We start from the raw sequence: 16,717 nt of genomic DNA, 5'->3' as shown, positions 1-16,717 counted from the left end.
CCCTGGGGAGGGACAGCCCCTGCACCGGCACAGGCTGGGGGTGGGCTGCTGGGGGGCAGCTCTGCGGGGAAGGGCCGGGCGGTGCTGGGGGACAGCCGGTTGCCCGCGGGCCAGCGGTGGCCCTGTGGCCGAGAAGGCGGGTGGGAGCCTGGGGCGCGTTAGGGGCAGCGTGGCCAGCGGGTGCAGGGAGCTGATCCTGCCCCTCTGCTCGGGCTGGTGAGGCCCATCGGGAGTGCTGGGCCCAGCGCTGGGCTCCCCAGTCACGGGAGACGGGGAGCTGCTGGGGAGGGCCCAGCGGGGGCTGCGGAGCTGGTGAGGGGCCTGGAGCACCTCCCTGGTGAGGAGAGGCTGGCAGAGCTGGGGCTGTGTAGCTGGAGAAGGCCGAGGGGGGTCTCACCCGTGCGTACCAACACCTTAGGGGTGGGTGGCAGGAGGACGGGGCCGGGCTCCTTCCAGTGGTGCCCAGCGACAGGACCAGGGGCAACGGGCACAAACTGCAACACGGGAAGTTCCAGCTGAATATGAGGAAAAAGCTCTTTACTTGGAGGGTGGCGGAGCCCTGGCGCAGGCTGCCCAGGGAGGCTGTGGAGTCTCCTTCTCTGGAGACCTTCAAACCCACCCGGGCGCGATGCTGTGCAGCCTGCTCTGGGTGAGCCTGCTCCAGCAGGGGCTTGGGCTAGGTGATCTCCAGAGGTCACTTCCAACCCTGACCAACCTGTGACTTTCTAATATGTGCAATGATCTGGAGTAGGGCTTTACCCCAGAGGATGAAGGCTGTAAACTTCCTCACTGTCGCATGGTAGGAGTATGATGGGGTTGAAAGAGCTTTATGTTTCATGGAGACCATCTGAAAGTGGGATTAGGGAATGCATAATGTTTTCCCAAATCATGTGCTAGGGAGTAAAGAACAGCCTAGAGGGGGATTATGTTCTCAAATCCAAAGCTGTTTAGAGAAGTTGTTCTATGAAATTAGAATCATTCTTCGCAGTGTGTCTTGGAGGAACGTAGGAGAGAAGTATCTCTATCAATTTACAGTATTATCTATTTAACCTATCTAGAGCTGCAATTCCCGCATTAGTAGTGCATATGTGGATTTTTGGTAGTACACTTATTCTGATTATTACTTTAAAAAATTTGTCTTTCATTCTAACATGTTTTGAACTCCTTTAAAAGTTTGTTGTGGGAGAAAAAACAAGTTTGGTGGTTCTTTAAGTCCACCAGAGATTTAGGTCTTTTGTCAGAAGTTAACTTTGTTTTTTTCCCGTTGTCAGAGAATTTACAGATCAGTTGTACATTTGAAAAGTTAGTTTATTTTATTGTCTACATATTACACTAATTCAACTACGGGATGGACTAGACCTAGGGTTTCTTGCTACTTTGAGTGGCATATCACTTAGGGGGAGGGGGCAGATGTTTTGCTGATTTTTTTTCTTTTGAGAGGACCATGTTACTTCTAGATATTGCATCAAATTTCCTTAGGTGTTTCTTTACCTAATGCCAACTTTCTTCCTTACCAGAAACAAAAACTACCTTCAGATATTCTTTGGCTTTAGTCCTAGCAAGTTAGATTAATTTACCACTGGGAACACCTTTTGTACAGTATCTTTTTGTATTTATTTTTGCTCTCTTCTGATGTGATTTTAGGCTGTGTGTTAAAGTACCAGAAATGTCAGGGAATTACTTAGCTGAACCCGTAAACACAGCTCGGAGTTTAAGCACATTTTCACTAGAGCTTAGGTGACTGCTGGTTCCTTGCAGTGGAAATGTACATCTCTCCCCTTCCGCTGGGCATGATACTTCTCCTGTCTTAGGCTTCATCACCTGGGTGGATCTGACTTCACATCAAATCTTGCAAGTGTATTTTCCTGAGGAAAATCATGATGGTGATTAGCGACCCAGTAACTCCCCTAATTCCTTTAAAACACTTCAAAGACATTTGAATTAAAATTAGAAATCAGTTAGACTTTGGAAGTCTTCACTCCTTGGCTGTTGGCTGTAGATATGACGTCAGCTGAAGCTTGGAGTACCGTTTTGGCTCTTATTTTTCTCTCATCTGCTAAAATAAAAAACAGAAAGAAAGAAGCATGGCTACCAGTAACCTGGAAGACAAATCAAGATTTACAGATACATTTGAAATCTATTGATTACATTCTCACTTATCATTCAGGTTATTGTCTTTTACATTTACAAAGATTGCTGAACTTCCCAAGACATTTTTGGTGATTTTGAGAATCCTCAAATATTTTTTTTTTGCTCAAGTTCTGTGCAGAATTTGATACAGTATACTGTGTTATGGTGCAGTACACTAGGTCCTTATGACAATTGACAAAACCAGATGTTTATGGTAAGATTAGGTCTCTTAAACTTTTGTTCGCTTGTGAGGGTTTTCTTCAAATGGACTTGGACTTTCTTCCCATTCCTTTGAACTTACTTTACAAAAACTTTTGAACTTGAAAAATAGGATGACACCATAAGCTTCTGAAATTTGCGTAAGGGATGAGGGAAATCCCTGAAATTGTAGCCAGGAGTTAGACCTCAGGCTCTGTCTGGCACTTGGAAGATGTAGGGTCAAAGTGGGAGTTTGAATCCGGCATCAGCTTTCATGTTGTGTTCTTAAGCCTGATGGATTGACTAGAAATGGATAAACTCAGAGAACTGACATAAAATCTTTGGTTTGTTTGGTATATACAACTACAATTTTGTACAGACTGCTAAGTTTCTTGGAGAGGTTGTTCAGCTGTACTGGGAGAGACTTCTTTGCTAGTGCAGGTCTGGGAGGCTTGGTTCAGAGCAACCTGTCTCTCAGCTGAGTATCCTGACCAGCAGCTGTTTGACATTTTGTGTCTTACTGACCTTCCATCCTTTTCTATTCTTTGCATGGAAAAAATTGGTTCTGACATAACAATATTAGTTTAGCCTGAGAAGTTAATAAGCCTTGAACATGTAGCATTAATGTTACCATCTGATATCATGTGTTGCCCTATCAACTCTTCCCAACAGTATTTCCAAACTATTTTTTCAAAAACATAGTATTTCGTCTAAGCTATCACATATCTGTAAGATCTCAGCAGTTTTCAAATAAAGATGGCTAAATTTCCACTCGGGGAATAAAAAAAATTATAAGGTTTTTTTACACAAACACATATATACATGTATACATATGTATATGTATATACAGTATATATATCTGTAAGAAATTAAATCATTACACCTAACGATTAAGTTTTCTTGTTTGTAGTTCACTGGAAGTTAGGATGCAGTTCAGTTGCTTCCTTCAGGAAAAAGAAAAAATCCTCAGATCCTTCTTTCCTTTTAATTATTAAGGAAAAAAACCAAAACCAGGCTTGTGTCCCTTAGAGGTGTTTGTGTGACCTTGTCTTCTGGTGGCAGGAACAGCTGTTTCTTAGGTGTGCTTTTAGAAGCAGAGCGGTGTGGTTATTACAGCCTGTCCATGAAGGTCCAAGAGGTCCTAGGTGACCTGGTGGAGTAGAGAAGATTCCTTCCCAAATTACGAGTAGAAGCAGCAGTATGTTCTATATACCTAACGCATCAGACTCGCCAACCACAAGAACACTGGAAGCAATGGGGAATAAATGTAGCCTCTTTCTCTGGTTTAATGGAGAATTTCAACTATAGTGCGAAAGTATGAGATTTGTTGCTGAATGAAGGCAAGGAGTCTGTCTGTCTTACCCAAGTGGGTTTTCTTTTCTTTTTTATGTGCCTTTGGAAGTGCAAAAGGTTATAAAAGATTACCTAGTGTAAAAAGATGAGTACACTTTGATGGAAGACTATTACAGGTGCAGTGTTAAAAGAATTCCCTCAAAGGGCGGGATTTAGCTGGAGAAAAGACTCCTTTCCCTTTTTTACATCGTGCTGTATTAATAATGAGCCTAGAATAAGTATCTTCCAATAGTTCTATTTCTGTACTTGAAAATATTTAAGTCTTCCTGTAAATATATTATAAATCTCTGTTATTTTTATTTTTTGTTACAGGAGCTAGAGTTAATGCCAAAGACAGCAAATGGTTGACTCCTTTACACAGAGCTGTGGCATCTTGTAGTGAGGTATGCTTTTTTTGTTTACTGCTTTGTGTTAAAATAAGACATCTCAAATTACAAATTTTACATATAAATTACAAATATTACATATTTGTAATACTACATATAATTTGTCATATTACAAATAAATTCTGTTATTTGTTTGGGGTTTACAAAGTGAAACTACTCCAAAGGTTTGGAATTGCAGAACATTTTTGCAACAGTTTGTTTAATCTGTTGAAGGTATGTGTGTGTATATATCTCAAATCCATGAGTGGGAAGAAAGGGGGGAAAGCTATAAACTTCTAGGGCTCAGCTTTGTTCTCTGCCATTTCCCTAGCAGAGGTTTCTGCATGCCGGGTTCTCAAGTCCAGTTTACTTCTCTTAAGGTAACCAGAATGGGTCAGCATGAGGGAAGTAGAGGTGAATTAAGATTTAGTACAGCTTTTATGGCATAATCTTTGCATTTCTTTATTTTTTTACATCCTTGTCTCTTCAGGCGTTGAAGAAATAAATGGTTCTGTAAGTCCTGCAAACGTCATTTTTTAAAAAAAGCGATGAACGAGTAATGGTAGTATTGAAAATCACTTTAAAAGTTATAAATGAAATATGTGGAAAGTTTTTTTAAGTCTACCAGTTACACAATCGTGAGAATATAACAATATAAGAAATTACTTTGTTGCTGTTCCTCTATTGTTGATGTTCTAGTAAAAATTTTAAATTCCTGTGGAAGATCAAAACAGAGAAATGATGAGCTTGTTGTGTGCAAGAGTTTATGCAAAGCAGTCTCCTTTGAGATCCTGAGTCAAACTGATGCTCATTTCAGTATGTCTCAAAAAAGTAAAGGTTTTTTTAAAGATGCTGTGTAAATTTTTGTTTGAGAAGATGGAATTGAATATTTTGGTTTTGACAAGTATTGAACTTCATCTATTTGATACATGAAGTATCTAAGCAAGCCTTGTTTCAGTTTTTGCTTTTGAATTCCCTGGATGGATTGCAATATGTTGCCACTAGCATTAATAGCTAAGTTATGTGGAGACTGTGTTATTCAAAACAGTGTTTGAAAATAAATCTTCGAGGATGCCTTTATTCCCAGATGCAATTTGTTCTTCTTGAGGTATTTTTAGGCTGCTCCTTTGGGAGCTGACCGAAGCACCAAATGCTGCATTCTTCAGAGCTGAGGGACAATAAAGCTCTTTCTATCAGTAATGCTTGCAGAGAAGAGTGCTGCAGGCAAACTGGACCGAAACGGTAACTTCAAGTAATGCCACAATGTTCATCATATCTTTTTTAAATGTGGACAGTTCTAAACAAAATACTAGTCAAAAGCAAACATGTAAACCATTCATACTATTTATCCGGAAGGCAATGATAATTGCTTGTCAGAATTTTCTATTTATAAACACAGTAAGTCATAGGAGCCCACATATATGTTTGATACATGTAGGCACTGTTTTCCAGCTGACAGACGTACATGGGTTTTGAGCATTCGATGAAAAAAGCTGTAATGAAAAAACTCTTCATAACGATTTCAGTAAAATATCTGGAGTTACTCTGGAAACAGGGACAGCTGCAGTTAAGCAAGAACATTGAAACATGCAAAACAGCTGGAATTACAGAATTACATATGCAGCTGCCAGCTGCACAAATTCAAGCAACTTCATGTCAAGACGGTCACACTCCAGGCCTCTATTTGTGTGCCTGGTGTACTTCGAAGAAAAAAAACCAAACCAAACTCAACCTAAAACCACCACAACAGACCCCTAAGCAGACTTGCTAACTCTTGAAATTCATTAATGCATGCGCACATAAAAATATAAGATACATTATTTTTATACTAGTGCCGTGGTGCTTATACTATGGTGCTTACTTCTACAAAAGGGTTAATAGCTGTTCTAAAATTCCCTTGTTCTGATTATGGTTTTTCTTAGTATATGGTTCAAAGAAGACAGAAGTTCAAAATACTGATTTGATTTTTGAAGTACTAAGTCTGCTTAAGTTTTTTAGAGAAGAGCTGTTCCAGTTCTCATTTAAATTACAGGCCTGTGATGCAGTATTTTCACTTTTATGTTTGTTCCTATTTTCTTTTTCATTGACAGTAGAAGAAATTTGAACATTTTAAATACAATGTAATATAGATAGAATAATAGATAGTAATAGTAGAATCAAGTGTTACTTAGCATTCTGCTCGTAGTTGAGAATAATGCCTAGCTATTGTACCACAGTGTAATTCAGAATTTCCAGTAACTACTTGTGGTAACATGTTTCAAGTTCAAAGTGCCAACCATTTATTTGTGTGCTCAGCGCTTGGGTCGGACACCACTGAAAGCCATTAGTGAATTGTGGGAAGGTCACGGAGCTGACGTAAAATGCACTGTTCATCATCATGTTGATATTACAAATAGATTACTTTTTTTTTATGCATTCCAATTGTGTGCACGTATTTTAATGAAATTTGTTTATCTTGCTGTAAAAATTAGTCTTATCTGTCAAATTTTCACAGCTTGTACTTTTAACAAAAAGAAATGAATAATCTTTTTGTAAGATGGAGTTCAGTGCAGCATTCTGAAATGGTTTTCGGGAGTTGCAACAGTGTATGTTGAAACTTCTTGTGTGCTGTTTTGTCTGTGGTTCTCTGAATGTACGTTTTAATAAGCTGTTCTTTGCTTTGCCATTTCCAGACTTTGATAGTTCAAAAATTTTGCTTGGCAAATTGGTGAAACGCATCATTAAGTTCATAGTACTTCATTAATCCTTAGCAATGGAAGTTTTGGAAATTAGTTGTGATGAAAAACAATTTGCCAGATGGCTTAAGGAACTGGATAAAAGACCTGGAAATGGTTGATTCAGTTGAATCCTGTAGGGTGTGTATTGCTCGTGTTCTTGAGAGCATCCCCAAATCTGGATTTATGGTAAAGTACAAGATGATATTTACAAAGCATAAGATGATGTTTACAAAATAACAAATAGTGAATAGTTTTATTACTGCTATACTGTCCTTGGATTTAAGGCTGGCATTTCAAATCTTCTCTAAGTGGCTTGGGTTTTTTTGTAAATGCTTTCAGGATGCTGTTCAGGTGTTGTTAAAGCATTCAGCAGATGTCAATGCTCGTGATAAAAACTGGCAGACACCCCTACATATAGCAGCTGCAAACAAAGCTGTGAAATGCGCTGAAGCTTTGGTGCCTCTCCTAAGCAACGTAAATGTGTCTGATCGAGCAGGCAGAACGGCATTGCATCATGCAGCTTTCAGTGGACACGTTGAGGTAAGTTATTTTTCTTACCTTGTTTCCCGCTTGTCATTCTGTCCCTCACATTTCTGGTATTTAGTTTCTCCGTTTAAAACCATGTTTCACCCACCTGCTCAAAAAAACCCAATTCCTATTTTGTATTTGAATTTGTCTTCTGTACGCATCTGTGTAGAGAATGGTTATGGAAAATACACGTTACATAATTTAGTTGGAAGGTTCTTAACAGCGCTCATCTTAAGACAGAAGCAAATTTGCCTGAGTTAAGTGGAGCTAAACTAGTAATAGATAAATGTAAAATGGAAAAAAGAAAATGCTTTCCTGTTCAGTAGATAGTGGACATATGGAATGTGTCGTCACTGAAATGTGGATGAAACACATGTAATAAGCTCTAACTCACTAATCTTCAAGCCTCGGAAAATGTCTGGTGATAAATTTCCATTGTAGTTGTGTAGAGGCAGTTGGAGGCGAATCAGCAATAGGCTTGCTTTTAGAAATTACCTTTAGTGAATTCCATAGTAATAGCCTGAAGATTTCAAAGATTCCACAGCTTTGCCATATTTAACTGGGAAATGTTTTTGTTCATGCGGAGTTTTGTGTTCCTTACAGATACTTCATTACTGCTGCCAAGGTGGGCAGCCAGTTTTTTTAAGCTTGTGGGATATTCGAAACCCAACACATTTAAATCCTTGGAAAATGGATACGTTTTTATTTTCTCTTATGAATTTCTTCATCTAACTTTTAAGCAGAGTTTTTCCATTATGAATAATACTACTTTTCTTTCTGTTCATCTCAGATGGTCAGCTTACTGTTGTCTAGAGGGGCCAATATTAATGCATTTGACAAGAAAGACAGACGAGCTATACATTGGGCAGCATATATGGGTATGTACATTTTTCAGCTGATTACTATTGTGGTAGTAAAAAAATCACCTTATGTTTAGTGGGTTTATATGTTTTTAGGAAAAATACTGACACTGTAAGCATTGAGGCTATCTCTGTCTGCCAGGAGACCATTGATAGTCTATTTCAAATTGCCTTGTAAATGTGTTTTTATGGTGAGAAAAATCAGTTTATTTGAAAAAGAAAAGTAAGGTAGGTAATTTTGTTCTTTAAAAAGAAGGGACTATGTTCTTTAATCAGCAGGAGTCTAATCACAAGTGAAAACTTCTGCAGTAATGCTAAATAGAAAGTGATAAATTCATACAGGGGGCACCTGAAACAAAGGATCATTACAGCAACCTTGGGGATTATATTTTAAAAGAAGACTATTTCCTCTCTGAAACTCCCAAATTCTTGCTTTGCCATGTTATTCCAGGCGTGGATAATTATTGTCCTCATGGTATTTATTGATCAATGCACTGGCAATACTGTCAATGTATTTCATTGCCTTTTGTAAGACTTTCATTTTATTAAGTGGTAGGAATAGCTGTAAGAAATAGTAGAGTTTTGTATCTGAAGCTTCATTTTAAATATCAGCAATATAAACCATTGGAAGGTGATTCACAGAAAATGCAGGTTAGGAGTTCTAGGCTGACACTGACAATGACTTCTTAGCTTTAGCTAGTCACTTTGTTTCTAAGTAATTCATATGCAACTGCAGATTTTATTTGTCAATTGTTCATGTCACCGCAGAATACGCTGTACTTGTTCAGAAGCCAAAAAACTTAATGTCTCTTTTAACTTCCAGAAAATACCTAAAAATGCTCTTGAACACGTGCAACGTGTCATGTATGAGCAGTGAACAATTAAGTTTCAGGATCAATTTCAGGAAGAAGCCAGTTGAGATGATTCCGTGGTCTTGATTGTTATTCAGTATTTTAGCTTATTGCTTCATAATTTCATCCAGACAAGGGAGAAGAATAAAAGCAGTAGCATATTAGTATTGTATGCATCTGCAACCCCGGGAATTTCTTTCAAGGTGAAATGGGGAAATAAGACTTCATTGTATGTAATTTTTTGTTCCTGTTATATTTTGATGATCTCCATTTTCCTAAATTTTTAAATTCTCCAGAAAATACATATCTATATGCCTAAGATACCATCTTAGAAAACTTAAGGAGAACAGTCAGGAAGAGAACATGGTCCAGTTATTTATGGCAGCTTTTTTTCAGTGGTAATCATAGATGTGAACATTTTTGTTCCCATTATAAGAGGAAAATACTACTTGGAATGACTGTCTTGGTGAAAACCTTTATTTATATAAAAGAGCACTTTGTATTTTTGACAAACAGTCAAGTTAATATGAAAGAAGAGTAATTTCTATTCTGCCCCTTCCCTAAGCAAGCTACTTTTACTATATCTGATGTCAGACCAAAAAAATAAACACACATAAACAAGGAAATTACATGGGCTCAATATGTTGACATCTCTTAAGTCTAGGATAACTCTGCCTTGGAGATCTGATCTTAAACTGCATATTGAGGGGCATTTTGCTTGGTATTAATGCTCATTATTATGAATGAGAGAATTACTTATAAACAGGCATAATGCTGTGCAATGTGTGTGCATGGGGGAGGTTCTTAAAAACAGACTTAAGGCTGCTAATAAAACGTATTTCTCATCTGTGATTCTGTGGCATCGAGTATTTTACATAACTGCTTTTGAGTTGTTACGTTTCTCCAAGCAATGTTTCCTAGTCTTGCCAGGAAAGAACAAATGGAAGCAGTAACTTAAAAGTGGAAGTACCATTTTAAACATGCATACAGAGTAAAACAAAAGAGCAGTAGCATGTGGGGCATTACCTATTTAAATATGGTCGCCAGAAACTTTACCCTGAGTTTTGGGGGTTGATTGTTTTGATGAGTTGTTTGAAATGTGCTTTGGTCTGAGGACTGAGAATTCTGATCTTTACAAATGCAAAACCGTGCATTTACAAAATTTGACTTGTTGTAAGATCTCAACAGTTGTAAAAGTGACCTTACAAACACCTGGATTCACACAAAATTGAAATTTAGTGTTCTCTTTGCACAGCTTGGTGTTTCAGGCCAATTTCACATTAGTCTTATATCCCTGACAATGCAGGTCTGAAATAATCTGATAGCAATGTAAACTAAAGCTGTGAAATCCATATGTGATATGCTAAAAAGAACAACAGGATCCTCTTGAGCTGTCATACGAGGAAAAGACTTGAATGTGCCAGCGGATTATGCAGTCATTGTCACAGCATTAATACCTTTAACATAATTTGAAGCTGTATGATACTGCATTTCAGCTACTGATACCAGTGCTTGAAACTGAGGAGTTAAAGAACAATAGATTTTGATTCAACATTTTGTGATATTTTGTATTAGTATTTCGTAATTTACTTACATATGCAAAGCAATGTCTGTGACAGGCTGTCCAACCACCTTACTCAAGGCGACTATTTGCAAAATTTTGTGGAATGAAACTTCTGCATGATGGCAGAGATCTAACGAGTGTCAGTGAGAGGACAGATGTTTTCTGGCTTGTGCTCAGCTAGATGAGAGAGTCTTCTATTTTTCATATAAGCTACATTTATTCCATTTTTAGTCAGTGCTATTTCATACAGTGTTTGGGTGGGAAACTTTTTAATTTCTGATGTCGATCAACCTAAATATTCTTGCAGAAAATAGAGTTAGAAAAAGCTTTGAAATCCTTCAAATAAGGAAAAAACCCCTGTGACATTCTCTTTCACAATTCAGAGTGATTTTATGCTGCTTCAATTGTTTGAATAAAGCTTTTCCACCATATAAAACCGCCCACAGAATAGAAAAAGAAGTTACGCTTTTCGTCACTCTACTATAAATAACTTTCTAGGGTTATTTCCATTGTTTCCCTTCCTTCCTGCTTTTCACCCGACTCCATTGCTGTCCAGTTACAATGCTGCAACTAAAATGGACTTCCATTCTTGCGTGCTAGTGTCGCCTTCATTAGTGTATCGGGATGTCGTCTCAGTGCTTCCCACTTCAAGTTCCTTGCTCTTCTGTTTGAGTGACTTCCACTGATTGCAGCTTGTGTTTTCAATGCAGGTCAGGGATTTTTTTGGTTATTTTCTTCTCCTTAAAGTTTTTCTGCCACTGTTCTTTTCAGTGACTCTCTTCTTTTCCTGCCTTTAATGTCTTCTGTACTTCTGTCTCTCATATAGGGCTTGGTTTCATTCTTGTCCCCGTTATATTTGGGTGAGAAGATTAGTATCATGTCTACATTTCTGTTTCTCTTCTTTCCTGCAATACTGAAGTAATTCAGAAGTGAAATATTGCAGCACTTCACGTTGTGCTGGTATACTGTGTTTCTGATTGGTATAGCTAGGTGAAACGTCGTTCTGTATGTTGGTGGGCATGCAGCATAAAATGGGTATCGTGGTGACTGAATATTTATCAAAATAGCTTTGTCTGTATTCCTTTTGGTAGACACTTCCTATTCAGCCTTTTGCAAATTCTCTTAGTCATTGAAAAAGCAAAGACCCTCACTTGTTATGCAGTACTTAAAAGTACCAAATCCAATCTTCAGTTTTACTTATGTGTTTGACTGGATAAGAATAAGTATTCAGTGTGATCCTCACCACTTTTTGAACTAAGGTAAGGGTGTCACTTGAAAGGTAAAACAAAGAATCCCACATCTGCTTGTACGGGCCAGTTACAAAGGTAAAGCACTCCACGTATTGTGGTCTTTTTAACTCAAGTGTGCCTTTTTATTCTGCAGGCTTTGTCGTAATGATCCGTGTGTTTTCAGTGATGACTTGTTTGGTGGTTAAATTAACAAGTGAGCAAGAATGACAGATTTTTTTTGGTTAGACCATTTTCATAGCATTTCTCTTAGCGTGCAGTGTCACAACTGCATGCAAGCTAGCAGAGGAGCATGTGAGCATGGTAGCCAGGAAAGCTTGTTGCCCTCTGGAGTAAGCAGTGTGGTGTAGGGACCCCCGGCCCAGCCACGAGCTGGCAGTGAGAGCAACTGCCTGTTACTCAGGGTGGGCTCCCCACCCTCCCTTCCCTTTTCCACCCTCCCGGCTGGAACTTCCCCCAGGTCATCCCTTCCCCACAATCCCAACTCAACTTCCACTCTCCTCCCAGTGATTTAGGAGAAGAGTTGATGCTTTCAAAAGGCTGCGGTTCCTCAGAGGATTGAGTCAGTTTTGAAGGTGGAGCTTTACTAAATTCTGTATAATTTGGCTCAACATTTTAATGGCTCTGCAAGTTGAAGAAGATGGTCTGGGATGGGAGGGGATATATTTTTATTTAAAAATAGAATATTTTCATGCTTGTTTAATTTTCAAAGTTCATGCCAAATGCCTTAAAAACCTTAATGGGCATGTTTGCAGTTGGGTGAAGGTGGAAGACTGACAGTCACGTACTCTCTCAAGTTGTTTACAGAAATTTGCAGTCAGTGTTTAATAAATACAAAGTTATTTCACCTCTCTAGTCCTCAAATCTTCCCAAAAACTCCTTCTGCATAAGCAGAAGACAAGATTTGTTTTCAATATATAAAATTATTTTTGCAGTATGAATACTATGATTATTAGAGGGAGTATGTAGAAGTAATCTCTTCTGGAGATGAACTTTTTATGTTGTTTTTATAGTTCATGATACAACTAGAATACAAGAACAATTCTTTATTTTCCAGATTACATACAAATGATAATGTCTTGCTCATGTTATAACGATTGTACAATTATTAAGTTTGTAAACTTGTGCTGGTTAATATAAAATGCAACTTAATTCTTTTTGTCTTTATTATTTTAGGTCATATTGAAGTTGTGAAATTACTTGTGGCCCACGGGGCTGAAGTGACATGCAAAGACAAGAAATCATATACACCCTTACATGCTGCAGCATCTAGTGGGATGATCAGTGTTGTCAAGTATCTTCTAGATCTTGGAGTGGATGTAAGGAAGAATAAAACAAAGCGATACATATTTTTTTAGTAATTTGAAATGTTCTTGTTAGTATTGTAGCATGCTGTTTATTTAGAGGCAGGTTATGATAAAGTGAAAATAGTATTTCCCAAGATCTTCATTCACATACTTTTTTGTTATAAAACCTCATTCCCCCAAGTAACTTAAGAGCTTTGCAGATTTAGCAAAATTATTTGGAAGTACATTTTTTTTAGTAGGCTTTTTGTTTATTTGGTATTTCTTACTCTTAGTTCATTGGACTGGAACTCAGGAAATAGGAATTCCGTCATTAGCTTTGCTACACAGTCCTCTTTGAACTGCAGGAAATTAAATGCTTTTGCTTGAGTTACTTGTAAAATGTAGTTTTACTGACTTTCTTACACCACGTAGGTTTTGGGAAATACTAAAAGTTGTGAGAAACTTCAATACCTACAGTAAGGAAGACCGTATGAGTATCGAAATGCAAAATAAATTAAAAGGCTGTACAGTACTTGTATGTAGAAAGTCTGTTAACAACAAACAGTGAAACTGCGTAAGAAATCTGCGTTGTGCATCACATTTTAGCCTTACAAGGCTGGAGAGTGCTGCCAAAGTTCTGTCTTGAGAAGGAGATCAGAATTCAGTATTGTGTTGTACACAACAGCAACTTTTACATCTATACGTGTCTGTCCTACTTCTCCCCTGCCACTCCACCCTCCCACTAAAAAAATAATTTAAAAAAAAGGAAAAAGAAATAAAAAGTCCCTTTAGCCTCTGCTTTTAACGGAAACCCACAAATTCTGTTGGAAAATGGTAGAGGTCCATGCTGTGCTTAGTCTGTAGGGTCTATGCACATTGCCACTGTTGACATTTTTTCCATCTCTGTGTTCTGTCAAGTTGCATACTGCGTACAGGAAGCTGGTGTGGAGACAATTGGAGGAGGCTGGCTCGTTTGTAAAGCAATCGTACTCTTCCCCGATACAGACTTCTTGATCAAAGTACTATGTCTAGAGCTTGCTTTTAATCTCTGGTTTTGAAGACTTCCAAAATGTGATGAAGACGTTATCTCATGAGAAGAGATTTTTCTTCGTTATAATTAAATGCTACTGTTATACAGGTTTTTGCCTGCCAACTAATCTTGGTTTGGTTTTTTTTTCCTCTGGTAGATGAATGAACCAAATGCCTATGGAAATACCCCTCTCCATGTAGCTTGCTACAACGGGCAAGATGTTGTAGTGAATGAACTCATAGACTGCGGTGCTAATGTAAATCAAATGAATGAGAAGGGGTTTACACCTTTGCACTTTGCTGCTGCATCAACACATGGAGCATTGTGTTTGGAGCTTTTGGTCTGTAACGGAGCAGATGTAAATATGAAGGTAGGTGAATCCAAAGCCATACATTCACTTTTAAAGATCCAGTATGTCTTTATCAGAGGTAACTTTTCAAAGTCGCTGTGTTTGGAAGATCCCACTGATGGCTGAGTACTTCTGTGAAAAGTACTATAGAAAAAATGAGCCAGTATGTTGCTCTAAGAAACTTGATCTGAATCTGAATATTTCAATGGAATGTAGTAAATAGCCTAAAAGGATAAAAAATAAAAATGACAATTCTGTCTGGTCAATCTTGATTATATTTCAATGTCAAAATTCCACATAATTTGGTGTCCCTAGTCTCTTCATATGAGTAAGAGCCAATCATACAGAAGAATACAGAAGAACATGTTTGTCTTATAAATAAGCAGTATTAACAAAATCAAGGCTATTTCAGAGAAGTGTGTTCAACAGCTGGGTTTTTTAATTACCTCAGCAAAACTTTGTGAGCAGAGTTAGTATACGTTTTACATCTCTACTTGGTCACAAGCCTTTGGCTGCAGAATATTCCTTAGAATCCAGTCTTAGTAGAACTTCTAATTCACGCAAGCATAAAAGCAAACTATAACCTATATCTCTTATTATCTTCTGAAATGTGTAGGGTAAGGTCTTGAGATGTGAAACCTCCTGTTTTGTATTAAGTTGCTTTTTACTCTAGTAATGGAAATGTAACTGTTCAGAAATATCTGGTCCATGTCTGATACTTCTGTGTTCAGAAGTATCTGGTGTCTTGACAGGTTTCAGGCAAGGGGAAATAGGAAACAGGAATGAGAAGTGTTTCTCTCACAAAATATCTAATTACCTTTACTGTTGCCCATGTAGGAAAATAGGAAAAATTATCTCTTCTTTTGTTTCTTAAGTAGATTTGTTTAGAGTTCTGCCTGAATTTCAGCACCATCTCGATAAGAGGTGAACATTAGAATAGCTAACATTTCTGTTAAAAATGTTGGGGTTTGTGGCTAGCTTTGTGTAAGATATTTGCACTGATTTTCAACTAACTAATTCTAAAATACAATTTTTTACCTATTGTTAGTGAACAATCTGTAGCCCACTGAAAATTTGGAATTTATTTAAAAATAAGCTGTTTGATGTGGAAAAATCTTAGATGTACGTCACTGCTCATTTCATATGTATTTAAACATGCAGCTCGTTTAATGAAAATGTACTTAAACTCAGTTGTGGAAAAATCCATCAGCAAAGTGCCCTGGGGAAGTAAGGAGCTCTGCTACAGGGTTTATTGCCAACTTGTCCTAAGATACACAGATCACAGTTCATTTATTTTTGTTGCCAGCTTTCCACTCTGCATAATATCCTAGGGCTGGATATGACTGAGGGCTTAGCCTTACAGGGCTGACTTCTGTCCTACATGATGTGTGTTCTGTCATGAAAAGTAATCCCACAATGTTAAATACACGTATGTTACAGAAATAAGAACAAAAGAGAAACATAAATATTACCAAATACGCTGGGTTGCAAGTGTTTGTGACTTTATGCATATTTTTGATGTAGGAGAAAGAAGCAGGGAGGGCTTAATTTCAGAAGGATGTGCAGCAAGTAACGGCGGTTGGGTTATTTTGGCTACTCATTATCAAATACATTGTAAGTTGGGAATGAAAATGAAACACTTGCAACATTCTGTTAGGATAATTAAACACTGTTAAAGATTGCTATAATCTTTATGTTTGAACACAACATAAAAAAAAGATTCCAATTTTATGTATACACTGTAGATAGTGACTACATTTAGTCAGTTATAACTTTAAGTAACCTTAGAAATTGTTCAAAGAATGGCTGATATCTTCAAAGTGACTGGCAAAGTTCCTGAATCCTTTGAAGTTTATAATGAGGCTGAACTTTTTTTTTTTTGAGGTGACAAAAAATGTTTTAACATCAGACCAATATATTCTTGCCTTCCTTCCCATTCAATTTTAAGTTATGGGATTCAAAGTAGAGATTTGTTGGTTTCTGTAATTTAAGAAAAAAAATCCTTAGAAGATTTAGTATGGGTAAACCCAGGTTTTCTCTTAAGCTTACTCTGAGATGACAATCATTTTTTCTGAAACATGATAATGATGGGGCTGGGAAATGAAGCCTGAAGCATATCAAAGAGCCGAGAATGTCAGCTGAAGTCTGAGAGCTTAGTAAGGTTGACTACTGAAGTTAGCCTGCTTCAGAAAAAGATGTCTTTACATTGGAAAGGGTTAGTAGCTTTAGCTATAGGTTG

General features: G+C 37.8%; 1 protein-coding gene across 4 annotated transcripts in view; it reads left to right on the top strand.

Annotated features, from left to right (window-relative positions):
- The window catches only part of ANKRD28 (ankyrin repeat domain 28), a 128,714-nt gene that overhangs the window by 78,059 nt on the left and 33,938 nt on the right, over positions 1–16,717 (top strand). For all 4 annotated transcript variants that reach the window (XM_055804436.1, XM_005230664.4, XM_013305363.3 and 1 more), the window contains exons 4-8: positions 3,994–4,064; positions 7,103–7,303; positions 8,082–8,169; positions 12,990–13,132; positions 14,287–14,499. In XM_055804436.1, coding sequence (XP_055660411.1) covers positions 3,994–4,064; positions 7,103–7,303; positions 8,082–8,169; positions 12,990–13,132; positions 14,287–14,499 — 716 coding nt within the window. The remainder of the gene's footprint in view (positions 1–3,993; positions 4,065–7,102; positions 7,304–8,081; positions 8,170–12,989; positions 13,133–14,286; positions 14,500–16,717) is intronic.

This window comes from Falco peregrinus, chromosome 5 (genome assembly GCF_023634155.1).
Source record: "Falco peregrinus isolate bFalPer1 chromosome 5, bFalPer1.pri, whole genome shotgun sequence".
NCBI classification, from domain to species: Eukaryota; Metazoa; Chordata; class Aves; order Falconiformes; family Falconidae; genus Falco; species Falco peregrinus.
Note: the sequence above shows the minus strand (reverse complement) of the source record. Positions and strands in the feature narration are given on the sequence as shown.